The sequence below is a fragment of the Hemitrygon akajei genome, unplaced genomic scaffold, assembly GCF_048418815.1.
Source record: "Hemitrygon akajei unplaced genomic scaffold, sHemAka1.3 Scf000052, whole genome shotgun sequence".
NCBI lineage: Eukaryota > Metazoa > Chordata > Chondrichthyes > Myliobatiformes > Dasyatidae > Hemitrygon > Hemitrygon akajei.
Genome location: NW_027331938.1, coordinates 5352901 through 5376425, shown reverse-complemented (window position 1 = coordinate 5376425; position 23525 = coordinate 5352901). Strand labels below are relative to the sequence as shown.

The following is a 23525-nucleotide window of genomic DNA, read 5'->3' as shown; positions in this document are numbered from 1 at the left end:
CCTAGGCTGCCGGAAGCAGGTCGTTGGGTGACAGTCCGAGGGGGGAAAGCGAAGGAAAGTAGACAGGAGGTGCAGAGCACCCCTGTAGCCATTCCCCTGAATAATAAGTTTACCGTCCTGGATGCTGTTGGTGAGGATGACCGACCAGGTGTGAGCCACGGTGGCAGGGCCTCTGGCACTGAGTCTGACCCTGTGATGCAGAAGGGTGGGACGGAGAGGAGGAGAGCTGTCGTCATTGGAGACTCTATAGTCAGGGGAGCAGACAGGAGGTTTTGTGGACGTGAGAAGGAAACCCGCATGGTTTGTTGCCTCCCGGGTGCCTGGGTCCGGGATGTGTCTGACCGGGTACATGACATCCTGGTACGAGAGGGAAAGCAACCAGAAGTCATGATACATGTTGGTACCAATGACATAGACAGAAAGAGGGATGAGGTCCTGAAGGGTGAGTTTCGGGAACTAGGTAGAAGTCTGAAGAACAGGACCTCAAGGGTGGCGTTCTCAGGATTGCTGCCAGTACTACGTGATAGTGATGGTAGGAATTGGATGAGATGGCAGTTGAATGCGTGACTGAGGAGTTGGTGCAGGGGACAGGGTTTTAGATTTTTAGACCATTGGGATCTCTTCTGGGGTAGGTGGGACCTGTACAGATTGGATGGGTTGCACCTGAACTCAAGGGGGAACAATATCCTTGCAGGTAGGTTTGTTAGCATGGTTCGGGAGGGTTTAAACTAATTTGCAAGGGGGATGGGACCCAGAGCGATAGGGCAGTGAAAGAAGTGCATAGAGTAAAGCCAGATCTGACACATAGAGAGGCTTTGAGGAAAGAGCAGCAGAATAAAGGGTATAAAGGTAGTAAGGTAGAAGGGCTAAAGTGCGTGTACTTCAATGCAAGAAGCATCAGGAACAAAGGTGATGAACTGAGAGCTTGGATACATACATGGAATTATGATGTAGTGGCCATTACGGAGACTTGGCTGGCACCATGACAGGAATGGATTCTCAATATTCCTGGATTTAAGTGCTTTCAAAGGGATAGAGAGGGGGGAAAAGGGGAGGATTGGTGGCATTACTGGTCAGGGATACTATTACAGCTACAGAAAGGGTGGGTAATGTAGCAGGATCCTCTTTTGAGTCAGTATGGGTGGAAGTCAGGAACAGGAAGGGAGCGGTTACTCTACTGGGGGTATTCTATAGGCCCCCTGGTTGCAGCAGAGATACCGAGGAGCAGATTGGGAGGCAGATTTTGGAAAGGTGCAAAAATAACAGGGTTGTTATCATGGGTGACTTTAACTTCCCTAATATTGATTGGCACTTGATTAGTTCCAAGGGTTTAGATGGGGCAGAGTTTGTTAGGTGAGTCCTGGATGGATTCCTGTCACAGTAAGTTGACAGGCCGACTAGGGGGAATGCCATACTAGATCTAGTATTAGGTAACGAACCGGGTCAGGTCACAGATCTGTCAGTGGGTGAGCATCTGGGGGACTGTGCCCACTGCTCCCTGACCTTTAGCATTATCATGGAAAAGGATAGAATCAGAGAGGACAGGAATATTTTTAATTGGGGAAGGGGAAATTATGAGGCTATAAGTAGAACTTGCGGGTGTGAATTGGGATGATGTTTTTGCAGGGAAATGTACTATGGACATGTGGTCGATGTTTAAGGATCTCTTGTAGGATGTTAGGGATTAATTTGTCCCGCTGAGGAAGATAACGTATGGTAGGGTGAAGGAACCATGGGTGACAAGTGAAGTGGAAAATCCAGTCAGGTGGAAGAAGGCAGCATACACGAGGTTTAGGAAACAAGGAGCAGATGGGTCTATTGAGGAATATAGGGTAGCAAGAAAGGAGCTTAAGAAGGGGCTGCGAAGAGCAAGAAGGGGGCATGAGAAGGCCTTGGCGAGTAGGGTAAAGGAAAACCCCAAGGCATTCTTCAATTATGTGATGACAGGAATGATGGTAGGACCGATTAGAGATAAAAGTGGGAAGATGTGCCTGGAGGCTGTGGAAGTGGGCGAGGTCCTCAGTGAATACTTCTGTTCGGTATTCACCAATGAGAGGGAACTTGATGACGGTGAGGACAATATGAGTGAGGTTGATGTTCTGGAGCATGTTGATATTAAGCTAGAGGAGGTGTTGGAGTTGTTAGGACGGATTAGTCCCCGGGGCCTGTCGGAATATTCCCCAGGCTGCTCCACGAGGCAACGGAAGAGATTGCTGAGCCTCTGGCTAGGATCTTTATGTTCTCGTTGTCCACGGGAATAGTACGGGAGGATTGGAGGGAGGCGAATGCTGTCCCCTTGTTCAAAAAAGGTAGTAGGGATAGTCCAGGTAATTATAGATCAGTGAGCCTTACATCTGTGGTGGGAAAGCAGTTGGAAAAGATTCTTAGAGATAGGATCTATGGGCATTTAGAGAATCATGGTCTGATCAGGGACAGTCAGCATGGATTTGTGAAGGGCAGATCGTGCATAACAAGCCTGATAGAGTTCTTTGAGGAGGTGACCAGGCCTATAGATGAGGGTAGTGCAGTGGATGTGATCTACATGGATTTTAGTAAGGCATTTGACAAGGTTCCACATGGTAGGCTTATTCAGAAAGTCAGAAGGCATAGGATCCAGGGAAGTTTGGCCAGGTGGATTCAGAATTGGCTTGCCTGCAGAAGGCAGATGGTCATGGTGGAGGTAGAACAATCAGATTGGAGGGTTGTGACTAGTGGTGTCCCGCAAGTATCTGTTCTGGGACCTCTACTTTTTGTGATTTTTATTAACGACCTGGATGTGGGGGTAGAAAGGTGGGTTGGCAAGTTTGCAGACGACACAAAGGTTGGTGGTGTTGTAGATAGTGTAGAGAATTGTCGACGATTGCAGAGAGACATTGATAGGATGCAGAAGTGGGCTGAGAAGTGGCAGATGGAGTTCAACCCGGAGAAGTGTGAGGTGGTACACTTCGGAAGGACAAACTCCAAGGCAGAGTACAAAGTAAATGACAATTTAGTTGGTAGTGTGGAGGAGCAGAGGGATCAGGGGACACATGTCCACAGATCCCTGAAAGTTGCCTCACAGGTAGATAGGGTAGTTAAGAAAGCTTATGGGGTGTTAGCTTTCATAAGTCAAGGGACAGAGTTTAAGAGACGCGATGTAATGATGCAGCTCTATAAAACTCAAGTTAGGCCACACTCGGAGTACTGTGTCCAGTTCTGGTCACCTCACTATAGGAAGGATGTGGAAGCATTGCAAAGGGTACAGAGGAGATTTACCAGGATTCTGCCTGGTTTAGAGAGTTATGCATTATGATCAGAGATTAAGGGAGCTCGGGCTTTACTCTTTGGAGAGAAGGAGGATGAGAGGAGACATGATAGAGGTGTACAAGATATTAAGAGGAACAGATGGAGTGGACAGCCAGCGCCTCTTCCCCAGGGCACCACTGCTCAGTACAAGAGGACATGGCTTTAAGGTAAGGAGAGGGAAGTTCAAGCGGGATATTAGAGGAAGGTTTTTCACTCAGAGAGTGGTTTCTGCGTGGAATGCACTGCCTGAGTCAGTGGTGGAAGCAGATACACTAGTGAAGTTTAAGAGACTACTAGACAGGCATATGGAGGAATTTAAGGTGGGGGGTTATATGGCAGGCAGGGTTTGAGGGTCGGCACAACATTGTGGGCCGAAGGGCCTGTAATGTGCTGTACTATTCTATGTTTTATGGAACATATAGAGATTAAAGAGGAGGAGGAGGTGCTTACTGCCTTACAGCAAATAAAGGTAAATAAATCCCCCAGGCCTGACATGATATTTTCTCGGACCTTGAGAGAGACTAGTGTAGCAATTGCAGGGGTCCTGGCAGAAATATTTAAAATGTCCTTCACCACAAGTGCGGTGCCGGAGGATTGGAGGGTAGCTCATGTTGTTCCGTTGTTTGAAAAAGGCTCCAAAAGTACACCAGGTAATTACAGGCCAGTGAACCTGACATCGGTATTAGGTAAATTATTGGAAGGTGTTCTGAGAGATCGGATATACAAGGATTTGGACAACCAAGGGCTGATTAAAGATAGTCAGCATGGCTTTGTTCATGGCAGATCGTGTTTAATGAATCCTGTAGTGTTTTTCGAGGAGGTTACCAAGAATGCACATGAAGGAAAGGCTGTGGATGTTGTCTACATGAACTTTAGTAAGGCTTTTGACAAGGTCCCACATGGGAGGTTAGTTCAGAAGGTTCAGACAGTAGGTATCCATGGAGAGGTTGTAGATTGGATTCGAAATTGGCTGTGTGGGAGAAGACAGAGAGTGGTAGTGGATCATTGCTTCTCAGACTGGAGGCCTGTGACTAGTGGTGTGTCTCAGGGATCTGTGCTGTGACCAATGTTGTTTGTTGTCTATATCAATGATCTAGATGATAGTGTGATAAATTGGATCAGCAAGTTTGCTGATGACACTAAGATTGGAGGCGTTGTGGACAGCGAGGAAGGCTTTCAAAGCTTGCAGAGGGATCTGGACCAACTGGCAAAATGGGCCAGAAAATGGCAGATGGAATTTAATGCGGACAAGTGTGAGGTGTTCCATTTTGTAAGGACAAATCAAGATAGGACATACACAGTAAATGGTAGGGCACTGAGGAGTGCGCAGGAAGAAAGGGATCTGGGAGTTCAGATACATAATTCCCTGAAAGTGGCGTCACAGGGAGACAGGGTTGTAAAGAAGGCTTTTGGCATCCTGGCATTCATAAATCAAAGTTGAGTATAGGAGTTGGAATGTTATGGTGAGGTTGTATAAGACATTGGTGAGGCCAAATTTGGAGTATTGTGTGCAATTCTGGTCACTGAACTATAGGACCGATATCAGTAAGACTGAAAGTGTGCGGAAAGGATCTGCGAGGATGTTGCCGGCTCTTCAGGAGTTGAGTTACAAGGAAAGATTGAACAGGTTAGGACTTTATTCCTTGGAGCGCAGAAGAATGAGGGGAGATTTGATAGAAGTTTACACAATTACGAGGGTATAGACAGGGTAGATGCGAATGGGCTCTTTCCACACGGATTAGGAGAGATAAATTACAAAAGGACTTTGCTTCAGGGTGAAAGGGGAAAGGTTTAGGGGGAACGTCCTCACTCAGAGAGTTGTGAGAGTGTGGAACGAGCTGCCATCTGATCTGGAAAATGCGGACACACTCTTAAGTTTTAAGAATAAATCTGATAGATGCATGGATGGGAGAGGTCTGGAGTGTTATGGACTGGGTGCAGGTCAATGGGACTAGCGGAATAAAGTTTTGGCACAGAGCAGAAGGGCCGAATGGCTTGTTTTCTATGCTGTAGTGTTCTATGATTTTACGATTCTCTGAAGGAATATGGGGAGGTCAGTTCCCACAGGAAGAAGGGGGATAGGGAAGAGATCCCACAGGAGGAAGAGGGATGGGGTAGAGAGATCCGACTGGAGGAAGGGGAATGGGGAGGAGAGATCCAACAGGAGGGAGAGGGATGGAGTAGAGAGATCCGACAGGAGGTAGGGGGATGGGGGAGATAGATCCCACAGGATGAAAGGGGAATGGGAAGGGATACCACTGGAGGGAAGGGAATGGGGAAGAGAGATCCCACAGGAGGAAGGGGGATGGGGAAGAGAGATCCGACAGGAGGAAGGGGGATGGGGAAGAGAGATCCTACAGGAGGGGGAATGGTGAGGAGAGATCCAACAGGAGGGAGGGGTGTGGGGAAGTGAGATCCCACAGGATTAAGGGGGTTTGCGAAGAGAGATCCCATAGTAGGATGGGGGATGGGGAAAAGAGATCTGACAGGAAGAAGGGGAATGGGGCAGAGAGATCCCACAGGAGGAAGGGGGTGGGGAAGAGAGATCCCATAGGCAGATGGGGGATGGGGAAAAGAGATCTGACAGGAGGAAGGGGGGATGGGAAGGGATACCACTGGAGGGAAGGGAATGGGGAAGAGAGAACCCACAGGAGGAAGGGGAACGGGGAAGAAACATCCCGCAGGAAGGGAGGTGGGGAAAAGACATTCCACTGGAGGATGAGGAAAGGGTAATAGAGAGCCCACAGGAGGAATGGGGATGGGGCCGAGATCCCTAAGTATCGAAGGGGGATTGGGATAAAAAGTCCCACAGGAGGATTCCAAGGGTAAACGATAATCCTACAAGACGAGAGGATGCAGAAAATTTTTGTACGTGTGTGTTGGGTCTGAACAGAGACCCAGAGGAGATGCGGCCTCGCTCTCTGTGTATCTGGTAGTGAGCAAAGTCACACACTATCAAGGGCAGGAGAGGACAATCTCACAATGGTATTTCTTTCCTTCTCACTGGGTCAGTCGGCAGACGGTCTCTTGTCCCTCACCGGGAAGGGGGTGTGAATCTCTGACCCACCTGCTGCAGTCAGTGTCGGTCTGGGTGTCAGTAACAGTGAGAAGGAACATTGTCAATGGACGTGTCACAGGCAGCAGGAAACACGGCCATTCCTGTGATTTACTACCATTAAACCAATGGTCGTTGTTCACTGATCTGATGAAGTCTCCAACATCCCTTCACAAGCAACCACAGAACCCTCCCGTCCTTGGGGAATTACTGACCGATCCCCTGGGCATTTGTCACAATTCTTCACAATCTGATTTATCACAGTTTAACCCAAATCCCTTTACATTGAAATGACACAATAGAACAGTTTCACAGTTCCGAGTGAGAGATAAATCAAGTTACCTCAACTCCTGGCACTTGTGTAGCCCGGGTCCCAGCCGCTGGATTCCTTCACACTCAATGTGGCAGCCCTCCAGGTCGAGGTGTTTTATTGTATCACAGAGTCCGATGACATGAGACAGGACCGCGCAGTCAATCGGGGTCAGTGTCATTCCACTGAATGAAAGTGTTTCCAAAGATCCCAGTGTGGCCTGAGCCAGTCCACGATTCTGAGACTCAAACAGGTAGTGCAATGTGTTCAGGAGGCTCCTTTTACCAGCTTCACTCCTCGTGTCTCCACTCTGGCGTTTAATCTCCTCCTTCACCCAGTCAATCACCCGGCAGGTTGTTTCATGAGTAAATGGACCCAGAAACTCCTCCAGGCTCCGAGCTGTCATTGGGGAGGAGAGACCAGCAACAAAACGGAGAAATACCTCAAATCGCCCATCTGTCGTGCTGTGGACTTCAGTGAGGAATTTCAGGATATCCCCGGGATGTGGATTCAGGAATTGTGCGACTGCAGCTACAAACTCTTGGATGGTGAGGTGTGGGAATGTGTACACCACGCTTTGGGCAGAATCCTCTCTCTCCAAAAGCTCCATCAGGAACCCGGACAGGAACTGGGAAGGCTGCAGACTGTAGTTGACCAAATCTCCATCTGTAAACACAACCTTCCTCTCCAACACTCCTCTGAAGGCCATCTGACCAACCCTGAGTAACACATCACGGGGTCTCTCAATCTCACGGCCGTGGTTTTTCAGGATGTTGTAAATATAGTAGGAGTACAGTTGGGTGATGGTCTTGGGAACTCGCTGTGGGTCGCTGACTCTTTGTGTGAAGAAGGGGCCCAGTGCCAAAGCGAGGATCCAGCAGTAGGAGGGGTTGTAGCTCATGGTGTACAGGATCTCGTTCTCCTTCACATAATTGAAAACAGCTTCCGCCACCGTCTGATCTTCAAAATGTCTGATGAAATATTCCTTCCGTTCCTCATCAACAAATCCCAGGATTTCAGCCCGGACACTGATATCCGCCTTTTCCAATAAATGTAACGCAGTGGGGCGGGTGGTCACCAGCACTGAACACCCTGGGAGCAGCTTGCCCTGGATTAAACTGTACACAATGTCCGACACTTCACAACTCCACTCGGGATCTGGGCACTGGTGCTTGGGTTCTGTATCTCTCCGACTGTCCGCAAAATCGATTTTGTGTTTGAATTCATCTAAACCATCGAATATAAACAGTAATCCCTCTGGGTTCTTCCAGACCTCTCTCAGGAAATTCCCAAAGTAGGGATACTGATCCAGAATCAGTTCTCTCAGGTTTATTCGACAGTTAATACTGTTTAAATCTCGGAATCTGAAACTGAAGACAAACTGGAATTGTTGGTATATTTTCCCCATGGCCCAGTCATAAACAATCTTTTGTACCATCGTTGTTTTCCCGATCCCCGGGACTCCGGCCACTGCTGCTGAACTCCCAGATTTGGATTTACTCCGGGAAAAGCTGCTCTGGAATAACTGATCAGTACGGATTTTTTCCAGCTGTCTGCGGAGCTGTTTCTCTCTATAATCCTCATGGTCTCTGCCTCTTGCCAGCAGCTCATGTTCCACCAGTCTCCGATCTCGAACAGTAGAAATGACCGTGAGATCAGCGTATCTATCAGCCAGCTGGAAAACCTTCACCTTCTCCGTCATCAGGATCGTGTTCACTCTCAGTGTTTCAGTTTGTGCCCGCAGAGTCTCCTTGTGTTTCTGTTGAACATCTTCCATGGGAACAGAGAACATATTCAAAACGTTAAATAGCTCATCTGACGAAGAACTTTATAACGGTATTTCAGCATTCAGTGTTTGAGATTACATGAATAAACTCAATGCTTCCATGGATATTAGGACAGAAAGTAAAATTCTGTTCACAGACACGGAATTGACAGCAATGGATGTCCCTGAAAATGTCCAATCCTCATGTTCTGGTTCTAGTTATTTGTGAAGGTGAACATCCCCCTCATTGCACTTTCTGAGGAAGCTTAAACAAGCATCACTCCCCACTAACATCTTAACTACATTCTACAGAGGCGTGGTTGAGAGTGTGCTGACCTTTTGCATCACAACCTGGTACTCCAGCTGCAGTGCTGCCGACAAAAAAGCCTTGCAGGGGGTGGTTAGGGGAGCAGAGAAGGTTATTGGGGTCTCCCTACCTTCTGTCCAAGACCTCTTTCAACGTCGATGCCTCCAGAAGACACGGTACATCATTAAAATCCCCTCGCACCCTCTCCATGAACTGTTTGTTCTTCTGCCATCAGGCAAACGTTACAGGAGCATCAAAACTAAAACCACAAGGCTACTAAACAGCTTCCTCCCACAGGCAGTCAGACTGCTAAATAGCTGCTCTACCTGACTCTGCTTTGGACACTTTTACCTTGCACCGAACACTTATAACTTGATTTAAAGCGACATGTGGCTGTTGTGTTTTATTATTTATTGTTGTGTTTATTATTTAGTTTTGCGTTTGTTATGTTATGATTGCACTGCTCCTGGGAAAGGCTGTCTCATTCTGCCCTGCAGAGCTGATGTACGGTTGGAACGACAATCAAGTTTTTGAATCTTGAATATCCTATTGCAATCCTGACTGCACTCCCGTTACAACAACATTTCACTATATTTAAGGCATTGTTTGCCTCATTAACAGACGATGTTAATGTTGATCTGGTGTGGAACTATGGAGAGCAGGACACTGTGCATTTTGGCCAATCTGCACACTGGGGAGTCACAGGTGTCCACTGCTCTTGCAACAAAACTGGAGCAGAATACGCGGGAAATACTCAAGTCGGGCAGCGTCTGGGGGAGAATCACAGTGAAGTTGCGGATCGATAACCCATCGGAATGACAGGAATGAAAATGGGTCGTTTTCAATCGCAGTGATGGAGGATTGGTGGAAAGATGGAATCTGTGTTAATGGAAGAAGCCACAAGCGTCTGTCTCAGTGATGTACATCATGTCTGTGGGAGAGGGTGGTGAAGTCTTGGCAACTGCTACTCATCAGTCTTGCTGTGGGGGTGTGGGGCGCTGTCTAATGAGGCCTCCGTCTGTCAGAGTCGACCATGGATGTCCTGCCCCTGCAAGCCGGGACACTCCGATATGGCGAGGAAGCTTCTGCCGATGTAGTAAGCTCCCTCTCTCCATGCATCTGATGTACACAAAGGAACGGCAGAGACTGACACAGCTTGGCACCAGAGGTGTCGCAGGAGATGCCAGTCTGCGTTGAACTCCATTTAACACTGACTCAGGGACTCCAGCTCCAGGCTTTTCCCATTGGGTTTACTCCCAAACTCTTCCCCATGAGGGGTTACAGTTACAAGGCAGTGGAGTTTTGAGATCAGAGTTTTCTTGTTCCTGGGTGAGCTGCCAATCACAGCCAACAAGCCCCATCTGCCCAAAGTGACTGGTTGTAAGGCACCAGTAACCCACCTCTGCCCCTTCTCCTGTCAGAAGAAACGCTTCCACCGTGATTAGTGGCTAAACCGCACGTGAAGGCCAAGAGCTGGACAGAGGCTACTCGCCACTGGGAGCATTTAATAGGTCGTGGCAGCTCATCCGCACTGTCACCCCCCCCCCCCCTCCCCCCCGGTTATAACAATCTTAAGCAACCAAGGGGCGCTGTATTATTGACAATGAATCGGTAAATTGGTTTATTATTGTGACATGCACCACTGTAAAATGGAAAACTTTTCTGCATGCGATCCAAGTAGATCATTACATCACACCGGTGCAATGAGGTTGTACAAGGAAAAATGGAACAGAATAGTTCAGGGAAACAGTGTTTCAGTTGCCGAGAAAATGCAGTGCAGGCAGACGATAAGGTAGAAGGCCAAAGGATCATTGGGAGGTCAGCGTTGAGTTTTTTTGGGACTATGTTCCTAAACTGTAGAATTCAACACCTTAAACTACAGTACTGTGCAGAAGTCTGAGGTGTATATTAGGACTGACACATTTTGTCTTTTATTTTCTAGTTTGCAATTTATCCCGTTGTGATGCGGTTTGAACGGCATCGTCTGGATGAAAGGTGCTTTATAAATAAGTCATTATTATTATTATTATTATTATTATTATTATTATTATTATTATCATCATCATCATCATCATCATCATCATCATCATCATCATCATCATCATCTTAGCCTAAACTGGTAAAACTTGAGGTACAGGCATAGCCAAGCATACTCATGTCTCAATTGATAGGAGATTTCAGACTATTCTCGTGGTGTATAGTGTTAAGGGTTTTCGAAGATTTACACAAGTATCACCGTGTGGGCCTAATTTATTAATACTATTCTGTAAAGCCTTTAGGATGATACCAGTTATTGATATTACGATTGGGATAAATAATACCCTGTTCGTGTTCTATAGTCTTTCATTTTGCCCTTTCAATTCAACACATTTCTGGTAATTTTTTTTACTAATTCATTTCTGTAAGTTATGTGTATTTGGAATGGCTATATATATTTAAAAAGTTGCTTTTGCTTGTTTATTCTGTAAAATTACATCCGAACGCAGATCATGTATTATCCTATCTGAAATAATGATCGGACGCAGTATGATATGAAGGACTCTAACTCTAAAATTGGAAGAGTCTTGTACGTTTAGTAAATTATGGTGTTTTTCATCAGTTGTAGTTTAAGCAATGTTTTTGTGAATGTTGTCCGCCATTTTATTGTGCTTGTGCAAGTAATGAGATTCAGTTGAACTACTGCAGGATCTTGTAAAGTCGGATTGTTTGTAGTTTCTCTTATAATTTTCAGCATATATCGTCTTGGACCTATTAGTCGTTTATTCTGTATTATTGATAACTACATGTGTCAACAACCTTGTCCTGTATTGCTACAATGATCCCTTCTTTTTCTGGGAAGAAGTCTCCAACTCTGAGACAGGAGTTCAACGCTTCCTTCTCGACATCTATGTCAATAGAGCGCATTCTGGATTTCAGAAAAGGCGAGATGAGGGAACACAACACAGCAGTCCACACAAAGGGATCTGATGTGCAAAGTGTGAGCAATTCCAAATTCCTGGCTGTCAGTATCTCCGAGTATCTAACCTGGACCCAATATATCGATGCAACTACAGAGAAGGCACAACAGTGGCTATATTTCATCAGGAGTTTCCAACATCACTCGAATATTTCTACAGATGTAACTTGCAGAGCGTTGTAACTGGCTGCATCGCCGTCTGGTTCACGAGGAACGGAGTAAGGCGCACACTCAACGATTCCGGAGCAACTTCTCCTCTACCATGCAGTTTCCGAATGGACATTGAACCCATCGATACTGCCTCACTAATCTCTTTTTAAATTTCTATTTCTGCACTACTTATTTAGTTTAATATTTCATATAATCACACAGACATGCACAGCTATATGTGTTCAACTTCCAGGCCCTGAAGCCACTTCGCTGCTCAGCCAGATCCACCGTCTGACAGGCCACATGTCTCGCATGGATAACTCCAGGTTACCGAAAGCAGTACTCTACGGAGAACTCTCTCAAGGCAAGAGAGATCGTGGTGCCCCGCGCAGGAGGTACAAGGACCAAATTAAGCAGAGGCTCTCTCAGGTAAATATGGAGGTCAACGAGTGGCAGCCGCTGATCCACGGAAAAGCCAGGAATTCTGAGGAACCCAGAAGAGCGACTGCTGAAAAGAAGAGGGGATGCAAGAAGGATCCAACTACCCAAGCGCCTGCATCCCAGCTGTCCCTCTGTCCCAACTGCTCCCGAGTCCACAGATCCAGAATTGGCCCCTACCGTCACCAACAATCGTGTCGTCATCCAGTACCCCCCCCCCACAGACACACACACACACACACACACACACACACACATATTTTGGAAGAGAACAGGAATTAGGGTATGTTTCATGATCATTAATGCTTGGTGGAACCCCGGAATGTCCATGCCCTCAAACCTTTTTGTTCCCCAGATCTGGAGTACCTGGTGCTGTTTTGTAAACCTTTCCGGCTGCCAAGAGAGTTCCCGGCTGTTATTATCACAGCTGTGTAATAACAACATCCCCCAGTTGTGTGTTATTGTCACAGAGGGCAGATGATTTCCTTCAGAAATCGGTCAGGACTTCCCAAACCACAAAATTTGTATCAACAGTTCTGTGTGAACAGCACTTGCCGTGTGAACGACTGCTTACATTGCCGGTGATCAGCAGGAGCTCAAGAAATTCAGCTCCGATCTGTGCAAAGTCATCCAGGCAGCTAAACGACAATACAGAGATCGTATTCAGGCACAGCTCCCCACCAACAACACACACAGCTTATGGCAAGCTCTGCACCCCAATGGAGACTTCAGAGCTAAGTGCAGTGGTGCTGCCAACATCGCTGCCTGTCTCCCAGAGGATCTAAGTCTCTTTACGCTCGGTTCGATATCGCCAACACTGAGACCCCGAGGAGAGCCGACAAAGCGACCTGCACATTGGTCATCTCTGAGGCTGAAGTTCGCAGGTGTTTCCAACGAGTGGACAGTCGCAAGCCTGCGGGACCGGACGGCGTCCCAGGGCGGGTACTCAGGATGCGCGCGGCACAACTGGCAGGTGTATTTACGGATATTTTTAATCTCACCCTCTCCTAGTGTAGAGTTCCCTCCTGCTTCAAATCATCCACCATTGTTCCTGTACCTAAAACAACTAAGGCAACATGCCTGAAAGTCTGGCGTCCTGTCGCACTCACCTCAATAATAAGCAAATGCTTTGAGAGACTGGTCAAGGACTGCATCTGCAGCTTGTTACCACCCACACTAGACCCCCTACAATTCACCTACCGACACAACCGATCAACAGATGACACAATAACCACAGCTCTGCACACCTCCTTAAACATCTAGAGAAGAGGGATGCTTATGTGAGAATGATGTTATTAGACTACAGTTCAGCATTCAAAACCATCATTCCCTCCAGGCTTGACAAGAAGCTCAGAGACCTCGGCCTTCACCCTGCCTTGTGCAGCTGGGTCCTGGACTTCCTGTCAGATCACCAGCAGGTGGTAAGAGTGGGCTCCCTCACCTCTGCCCCTCTGACCCTCAACACAGGAGCCCCTCAGGGCTGTGTCCTAAGCACCCTCCTTTACTCTCTGTATGCGCATGACAGTGTCGCCACCCACAGCTCCAATCTGCTAGTTAAATTTGCTGAAGATACTATATTTATTGTCCAAATCTCAAATAATAACGAGGCAGCCGACACAGAAGAAGTCATCACCCTGACACGGTGGTGACAAGAAAACAACTTCTCCCTCAATGTCGCAAAAACAAAGGAGCTGGATGCAATGTTGCAAAGACAAGAGGAATGGAGATAGGCTAACCCCTATTGACATCAATGGATCTGGGGTTGAGAGAGTGAACAGCTTTAAGTTCCTCGGCATTCACATCACTGAGGACCTCACGTGGTCTGTACACATCAATTGTGTGGTGAAAAAAGGGACAACAGCACCTCTTTCACCTCAGATAGAACCATAGAACCATAGAACATTACAGCACAGAAACAGGCCTTTTGGCCCTTCTTGGCTGTGCCGAACCATTTTTCTGCTTAGTCCCACTGACCTGCACCTGGCCCATATCCCTCCAAACCCCTCTCATCCATATACCTGTTGAAGTTATTCTTAAATGTCAAAAGTGATCCCGCATTCACCACTTCATCTGGCAGTTCATTCCACACTCCCACCACTCTCTGTGTGAAGAAGCACCTTCCCCAATGTTCCCTTTAAACTTTTCCCCTTCACCCTTAACCCATGACCTCTGTTTTTTTTTCCCCGAGCCTCAGTGGGAAAAGCCTGCTTGTATTCCCTCTATCTATACCCATCATAATTTTATACACCTCTATCAAATCACCTCTCATTCTCCTACATGCCAGGGAATAAAGTCCGAACCTATTCAAACTTTCCCTGTAACTCAGTTTTTCAAGTCCCGGCAACATCTTTGTAAAATTTCTCTGCACTCTTTCAACCTTATTAATATCCTTCCTGTAATTAGGTGACCAAAACTGCATACAATACTCCAAATTCGGTCTCACCAATGTCTTATACAACCTCACCATTACATTCCAACTCTTATACTCAGTACTTTGATTTATAAAGGCCAATGTACCAAAAGCTCGCTTTACGACCCTATCTACTTGTGACGCCACTTTTAGGGAATTATGTATCTATACTCCCAGATCCCTCTGTTCTACTGCCCTCCTCAGTGTCCTACCCTTTACCTTGTAGGTTCTAACTTGGTTTCACCTTCCGAAGTGCAATACCTCACACGTGTCCGCATTAAACTCTATCTGCCATTTTTCAGCCCATTCCTCCAACTGGTCCAAATCCCTCTGCAAGCTTTGAAAACCTTCCTCACTGTCCACTACACCTCCAATCTTTGTATCATCAGCAAATTTGCTGATCCAATTTACCACATTCTCATCCAGATCATTGAGATAGATGACAAATAACAATGGACCCAGCACTGATCCCCGTGGCACATCACTAGTCACAGGCCTCCACTCAGAGTAGCAATCCTCCACTACCACTCTCTGGCTTCTTCCATTGAGCCAATGTCTAATCCAATTTACTACCTCTCCATGTATACCTCGCGACTGAATCTTCCTAACTAACCTCCCATGTGAGACCTTGTCAAAGGCCTTACTGAAGTCCATGTATACAACATCCACTGCCTTCCCTTCATCCACTTTCCTGGTAACTTCCTCGATAAACATGACCTACCACGCACAAAGCCATATTGACTTTCTCTAATAAGTCCCTGTCTATCCAAATACCTGGAGATCCTTTCGCTTAGCATTCCTTCCAATAATTTACCTACTACCGATGTCAAACATACCGGCCTATAATTTCACGACTTACTTTTTGAGCCTTTTTTAAACAACGGACCTACATGAGCTATTCTCCAATCCTCTGGCACCCGATCCGTGGATATCGACATAATATTTATGCCAGGACCACTGCAATTTCAACATTAGTCTCCTTCAAGGTCCGAGGGAATACCCTGTCAGGTCCCGGGGATTTATCTACTCTGATTTGCCTCAAGACAGCAAGCACCTCCTCCTATTTAATCTGTATAAGTTCCATGACCTCCCTACTTGTTTGTCTTGTTTCCAGTTTCTCTAGTAAATACAGATGCAAAAAACCCATTTAAGATCTCCCCCATTTCTTTTGGTTCCAGACATAACCGACCACTCTGATCTTCAAGAGGACCAATTTTATCCCTTACTATCATTTTGCTCTTAACGTACCTGTAGAAGCTCTTAAAATTATCGTTCACCCTGACTGCCAAAGCAACCTCATGAATTCTTTTAGCCCTCCTGATTTCTTTCTTAAGTATTTTCTTACTCTTTTTATACTCCTCAAGCATCTTATTTCCTCCCTGTTGCTATACATGTTATACATCTCTCTCTTCTTCTTTATCAGAGTTCCAATATCCCTCGATAGCCAAGGCTCGTTATTCTTATTCATTTTGCCTTTAACCCTGACAGGAACATACGAACTCTGCACTCTCAAAATTTCTACTTTGAAGGTCTCCCACTTACCAATCACATCCTTTCCAGAGAACAACGTGTCCCACATCAGACTTCCAATATAACTCGGAGCCCTGCCATGTGCAGAAGTTCGCTGATGACACGGCCATAGTGGGGTGTGTCAGGAATGGACAGGAGGAGGAGTATAGGAAACTGATACAGGACTTTGTGATATGGTGCAACTCAAACTACCTGCGTCTCAATATCACCAAGGAGATGGTGGTGGACTTTAGGATATCTAGGCCTGATATGGAGCCAGTGATCATTAATGGAGAATGTGTGGAGCAGGTTAAGACCTACAAGTATCTGGGAGTACAGTTAGACGAGAAGCTAGACTGGACTGCCAACACAGATGCCTTGTGCAGGAAGGCACAGAGTCGACTGTACTTCCTTAGAAGGTTGGCGTCATTCAATGTCTGTAGTGAGATGCTGAAGATGTTCTATAGGTCAGTTGTGGAGAGCGCCCTCTTCTTTGTGGTGGCGTGTTGGGGAGGAAGCATTAAGAAGAGGGACGCCTCATGTCTTAATAAGCTGGTAAGGAAGGCGGGCTCTGTCGTGGGCAAAGTACTGGAGAGTTTAACATCGGTAGCTGAGCGAAGGGCGCTGAGTAGGCTACGGTCAATTATGGAAAACTCTGAACATCCTCTACATAGCACCATCCAGAGACAGAGAAGCAGTTTCAGCGACAGGTTACTGTCGATGCAATGCTCCTCAGACAGGATGAAGAGGTCAATACTCCCCAATGCCATTAGGCTTTACAATTCAACCGCCAGGACTTAAGAACTTTTTAAAAGCTATTATTAATGCTTTTTGAGATAGTGATTTAGATGCATATCATATTTTTACTGAGTTAAGTATTGTATGTAATTAGTTTTGCTACAGCAAGTATATGGGACATTTGAAAAAAGGTTGAATTTCCCCATGGGGATGAATAAAGTATCTATCTATCTATCTATCTATCTATCTATCTATCTATCTATCTATCTATCTATCTATCTATCTATCTATCTATCTATCTATCTATCTATCTATCTATCTATCTATCTATCTATCTATCTATCTATCAATCTACGATTTTTAGATCCCTTCTCATTTCTTCAAATTTGGCCCTTTTCAGGTTTAGAACGTCAACCCGAGGACCAGATCTATCTTTATCCATGATCAAGTTGAAACTAATGATGTTATGATCACTGGAACCAAAGTGATCCCCTACACACACTTCCGTCACCTGCCCTAACTCAATTCCTAATAGGAGATCTAATATTGCATCTCCCTAGTTACTACATCTATATATTGATTTAGAAAACTTTCCTGAACACATTTTACAAACTCTAACCCATCTAGACGTTTAAAAGTATGGGAGTCCCAATCAATGTGTGGAAAATTAAAATCGTCTACAATCACAGATTTCTGTCTCCTGCAGTTGTCTGTTATCTCTTTGCAGATTTGCTCCTCCAATTCTCGCTGACTATTGGGTACTCCGTAATACAACCCTATTAATGTGGTCATACCTTCCTGTTTCTCAGCTCCACCCATATGGCCTCAGTAGACAAGCCATCTAATCTGTTCTGCCGAAGCACTGCTGTAATATTTTCCCTGACTAGCAAAGCCACCACCCACCCTTCATCCCTCTGTCTCTATCACGTCAGAAACATCGGAACCCTGGAACACTGAGCTGCCAGTCCTGCCCCTCCTGTAGCCAAGTTTCAGTAATGGCTATGATGTCATAATACCATGTGTCAATCCAGGCCCTCAGCTCGTCTGCCTTTCCCACAATACTCCACGCTTTGAAATATACACACCTCAGAAGATTATTACCACCACACACAACCTTGCTATTTGTGACTTTGCATGAATTACCAACATCATTTATTTTTACCCCCGTTCCACTATCTACTCTGGCACTCTGGTTCCCATCTAGTTTAAACCCTCCGCAATAACACTAGCAAACCTCCCTGCAAGTATATTGGTCCCCTTGTAGTTCAGGTGTAACCTGTCTCTCTTGTACAGGTCCGACCTGCCCCTGAAGAGGTCCCGATGATCTAGAAATCTGAAACCCTGCCCCCTACACCAGTTTCTCAGACACGTGTTCATCTGCCAGAGCATCGCACTCTTACCCTCACTGGCACGTGGCACAGGCAGCAATCCGGAGATTCCTACCCTCTATCTCCTGTTTTTCAACTTCCTACCAAGCTCTCTGTACTCACTCTTCAGGACTTCCTGACTCTTTCTACCTATGTCATTGGTACCGATGTGTACCACGACATCTGGCTGATCACCCTCCCACCTCAGAATGCTGTGCAGGCTATCAGAGACATCCCTGACCATGGCACCCGGGAGGCAACAAACCATCCGGGAGTCTCTGTCACAACCACAGTATCTCCTGTCTGTACCGCTGACTATGGAGTCCCCTATCACTACCGCTCTCCTCTTCCTCCTCCCTCCCTTCTGCACTGCAGAACCAGACTCAGTGCCAGAGATCTGGCTGCCGCAGCTTGTCCCTGGTAAGCCATTCTCCCCCCTCCCCTGCCCCCGCAACAGTATCCAAATTGGTATACCTATTTTGGAGGGGAATGGCCACAGACGAACCCTGCATTAACTGCCCTTTCTCCTTCACTCGCCTGACGGTAACCCAATTACCTGTGCCCTGTTCCTTAGGTGTAACTACCTCCTGGAAGCTACCATCTATAATCTGCTCAGTCTTTCGAATGATCCGGAGGTCATCCAGCTCCTGCTCCAGTTCCCTAATGCGGTCTGTTAGGAGCTGCAGCTGGATGCACTTCTTGCAGGTATCGTTGTCAGGGACACTGGGTGTCTCCCTGACTTCCCACATCCTGCAAGAGGAGCATTCCAACATCCTGCCCGGCATATTCTCTAGTCTGAACAAAAAAAAAGAAAAACAGAAAAACAGATGGTTGAGATGGTTGAGGACGTTTGGGATGGGCCCCTAAATGCTAACGATTTTCTATAGGGGCACAATTTTGTGCATCCTGACTGGCTGCATCACTGCCTGGTATGGGAACTGTACTTCTCTCAATCGCAGGACTCTGCCGAGAGTGGTGCGGACAGCCCAGTGCATCTGTAGATGTGAACTTCCTACTACTAAGGTCATTTCAGAGATAGGGGGTAAAAAGTGCCCGAAAGATCATTCTGGACCCAAGTCTCACTAAGCACAAACTGTTCCAGCTGCTACCATCCGGGAAATGGTACCACAGCGTAAAAACCAGGACCAACAGGCTCCGGGGACAGCTTCTTCCACCAGGCCATCAGACTGATTAATTCACGCTGATACAATTCTATTTCCACAATTGTATACATAAATACAGACTCACTGCACACACTTTACTGTAATCGTGCTGCTGGCGCAGAAAAACAATTTTCACGACATGTGTCCATGATATTAACCCTGATCCTGAAAATTTTTATCTGGCTGTTGTCTCATTTTTTTAGATCTGTTATTCATCATCCTCATACTGTCCTCGTTCATATCAATCCAAGTGCGCTCCAGTGCAAATGGTGTTTTCCAGAAATTGCTATTTAAGTTCTTATTGTTTTGCATATTTTCCAGATCTGTTTCAGTCCAGGATATTTTACCAAAATTATACATCAATATGGGCACAGTGAGTGTTTACTACCTTCGTTATATTTTTACTGTTCAGCTCTGTTTGGCAGATTTTCTTGATCCTTGATTTAAATTCAAAGTTTGTTCAGCTTGCAGTAAATTCAGATTTTCTTCAGCCTTGAAGTACATTTTGTTGGAAGGTTTTCCTTTATCACACTATTATCTATTTTCTTTGCTTATTGATATCCTAAGTATACGTTTCAAATTCTGTTGCATTGCATCCCGATGCTCTGTTTGATATTCTACCGGCTCTATTGCACCTTTCTTTATGTTTAATCATGTTCTGTACTTTCCTAGTCTAAAGTTCATGCTTATATATTTGGAAATTAGTTCCATTATTTGAATTATTTGTTTCAGCTTTACTGCTGCAAGAGCAAATAATTTCAAATCATCAATGTATAGCTGTGTCAAGGTATAGTTCGTATATTTTTCTGATTAGATACCTGATTTTTGTCTGTTTCAGTAAATTATGAGTGGGCTTAAAGCTAGACAAAACCATAGTGGGCTTAGTGAGTCGCTCTGGAAAATCCCTCCATTTATTTTGATAGTGGTCGTTATTCCTCTGTGGTTGTTAATAGGACGATTATTTTATGCGAATGCTTCATCAGTTGTAGAAATTTCACAAGTATTGTATGAATTTTATATATATTTGGAACTTCTCTTAAACACAAGGAACAGAATCAGATGTGGTTTTTTTTATTGACAATATAACACTGAAAGTTTTCTGCTTTCCACAGGGTTTTAAATAGAATTACATAATCTGTTATCTGTTGTTGAAACCCGAACGGTATTCTGTCTGCTCTCCTGTGAGTATATTGTGGTTATCTAAATTGTTATCTGAGTTGTTATTAGTTACGAGATGTACGATGCTTTTAGATAATAATTTTAGATATAAAATTGTCTTATTATTATTAAGAGCCAATAATAACATAGTAGGTGACCATTTAGTAGTCTTATAAATGCAGAATAAAGCTGTCGTTGAGGCTGGTGGTACATACCTTCAGCCTTTTATATGTTCTCCCCCATGGGAGTGTGACAGAGAGGATGTATGAGGTGGTTTGGGGTTCAGTAGCAAGGCTTTGGGTCGGGTTTGTGTCTTGCCAGCTTGATTGAGTTCCTCCAGGAGGTGACAAAGGTGATGGATGCAGTTACACATGGATATTGTCTACTTGTATATTGGTAGAGTGTTTGACAAAGTCCCACATGGGAGGCTCATACAGAATATTAACATGCTTGAGAACTGTGGGGAATTGTCCTGGCTGCCGGGGACACAAACTGGGAGAAATGTCTTGGCTGGCGGGTGGTGAATCAGTGAAATTATTGTCATAGACGGCTGAGGAAGACACTTCATTGGATATATTTAAAATGCAGGTCGATATGTTCCTGATTAGGAAGAGCGTCGACGTTTACTGGGATAATGGGGTAGAGAGGAATTGAAGAGCAAATTCACTGAGCCGAATGGCTTAATTCTGCTACTAGGTCTTATGGTTTTAGGGAGCATCTGGAGTATTGTGTTCACTTCTGATTGTCCAGCTCTTGGAAGGATTGGAGAGGGTGCAGAACAGGTTCATCAGGATGTTGCCTGGGTTCGGTGGCATGTGCTACAAGTAGAGGTTTGATAAACCTGGTTTCTTTATTCTGGAGTTAGAATAGAGATCTGACTGAGGTGTACAAGTTTGAGAGATATGAGTCTGGGTTGACAGCCTGTATTTTGTTTATTTTTTACATATGACTGGTGTCTAATACCAGAGGGCATTTGGTTAAGGTGAGATGGGGTAAATTTACAGCAATTGTGGATAGTTTTTTAACAGAGTTCCGGGTGCCTGGAATTTACTGTCTGAGTCAACATGGCTTTGTGAAGGGAAGGTCGTGCCTCATGAGGCTAATTGAGTTTTTTGAAGAGGAAACAAAAAGCAATTCACGGAGGTACGGTAGTAGATGTGGTCTACATGGATTTTAGCAAGGCATTTGACAAGGTCTCTCACGAGAGACTCATCCAGAAAATCATGAGGCACGGGATAAGTGGAACCTTGGCTGTTTGGATAAATAATTGGCTTACAGGAAGAAAGCAGAGGGTAGTAGTGGAAGGGAAGTATTCTGCCTGGAGGTCGGTGACTAGTGGAGTGCCGCAGGGATCTGTCCTGGGACCCCTGCTGTTTGTGATTTTTTATAAATGACCTGGATGTAAAGGTGGAAGAATGGGTGAGTAAATTTGTGGATGACATGAAGATTGGAGGAGTTGTGGATGGAGCTGTAGGTTGTCGAATGTTACAAGAGGATATAGACAGGGTGCAGAGTTGGGCAGAAAAGTGGCAGATGGGGTTCAATCCGGATAATTGTGAGGTGATGCATTTTGGAAGGACAAACCAGAATGCTGAGTACAAGTTTAATCGTTGGTTACTTAAGAGTGTGAATGAACAGAGGGACCTTTGGGTTCAAATCCATACATCCCTTAAGGTCGCTGCACGGGTTGATAGGATAGTTAAGAACTCCTATGGGATGCTAGGCTTCATTAATAGGGGGATTGAGTTCAAGAGTAGAGAGGCCAAGTTACAAATCTACAAATCTCTGGTGAGACCACACTTAGAGTATTGTGTTCAATTCCGGTCACCTCATTATAGGAAGGATGTGGAAGCTATGGAGAGGGTGCAGAGGAGATTTACCAGGATGGCACGTGAAGCAAGGTTAGCAGAGCTGGGACTTTTCTCTTTGGAGCGTAGAAGGATGAGAGGGCACTTGATAGAGGTCTAAAAAATTATGAGAGGCATAGATAGGCTGGATTGCTAGAACCTGTTTCCCAGGGCACCAATAGCAAACACTAGAGGGCATATGTACAAAGTTAAGGGAGGGAAGTTTAGGGGAGACATCAGCGGTAAGTTTTTTACAAAGGGTTGTGGGTGCCTGGAACAACTTGCCAGGGATGGTGGTGGAGGCTAAAACATTAAGGGTATTTAAGAACCGCTTGGACAGGCACATGGATGAAAGAAAAATAGAGGGTCACGGGGTAGTGTGGGTTTAGTACTCTTTTTAAAGGAATACATGGGTCGGCACAACATCCAGGGCGGAAGAGCCTGTACTGTGCTGTAGTATTCTAGTGTCTAGAGTCTAGTGACTAAGGTCATGTCGGAGGCAACTATGTTATAGATGCTCCTAGTTATACATGAATGTGCAGGAAATGCAAGGAAATTGTCAATAATATAAGAAAGGATACCAAAGTATTTTTTTTTCTTTCCCAGATATATAAAGAGTGAAAAAAGGGAGAGGGTCAATATCGGACCACTAGAAACTGCTGTCGTAGTTGCAGTAATGGGTGAAAAGGAAATGCCAGACAAACTCTGTGCAAGTCACTGGCAGAATTCCAAAAGGTAAAGAACATCAGCAAACAGAATTGCGTGTAGTGTTATTACAAAGGAAAAGGGGCTTGGAAGATGAAAGGTCTGAAGATAGAAAAGTCACCTGGACTGGGTCATACAGTGTATCAGGAGCCTGCCTAGGGTGTGTTGGGATTCCCAGAGCGTTAGGACCTGGAGTGAAGGCTTCAGCAGAACCAACAGCTGGATTAATAGAAAAATATATTGTAGAATATTCAGGCTGCAAAGAGAGATTCGTTGAATTGTTACTTGAATCCAGCGAATGATTAATGGCGAATTTTGATTCCCAGGCTTTGCCAAGTCACAGACTAACACTTGAGATGTGG

The 23525-nt window shown here is 45.5% G+C and overlaps 1 protein-coding gene across 1 annotated transcript in view; it reads right to left on the bottom strand.

Moving 5' to 3' along the window:
* The window catches only part of LOC140721208 (NACHT, LRR and PYD domains-containing protein 12-like), a 38947-nt gene extending 30859 nt beyond the window's left edge, over positions 1–8088 (bottom strand). The window contains exon 1 of the mRNA XM_073036065.1: positions 6683–8088. Within this exon, the coding sequence (XP_072892166.1) occupies positions 6683–8088 (1406 nt within the window). The remainder of the gene's footprint in view (positions 1–6682) is intronic.
* Between the last annotated feature and the right edge of the window lie 15437 nt (positions 8089–23525).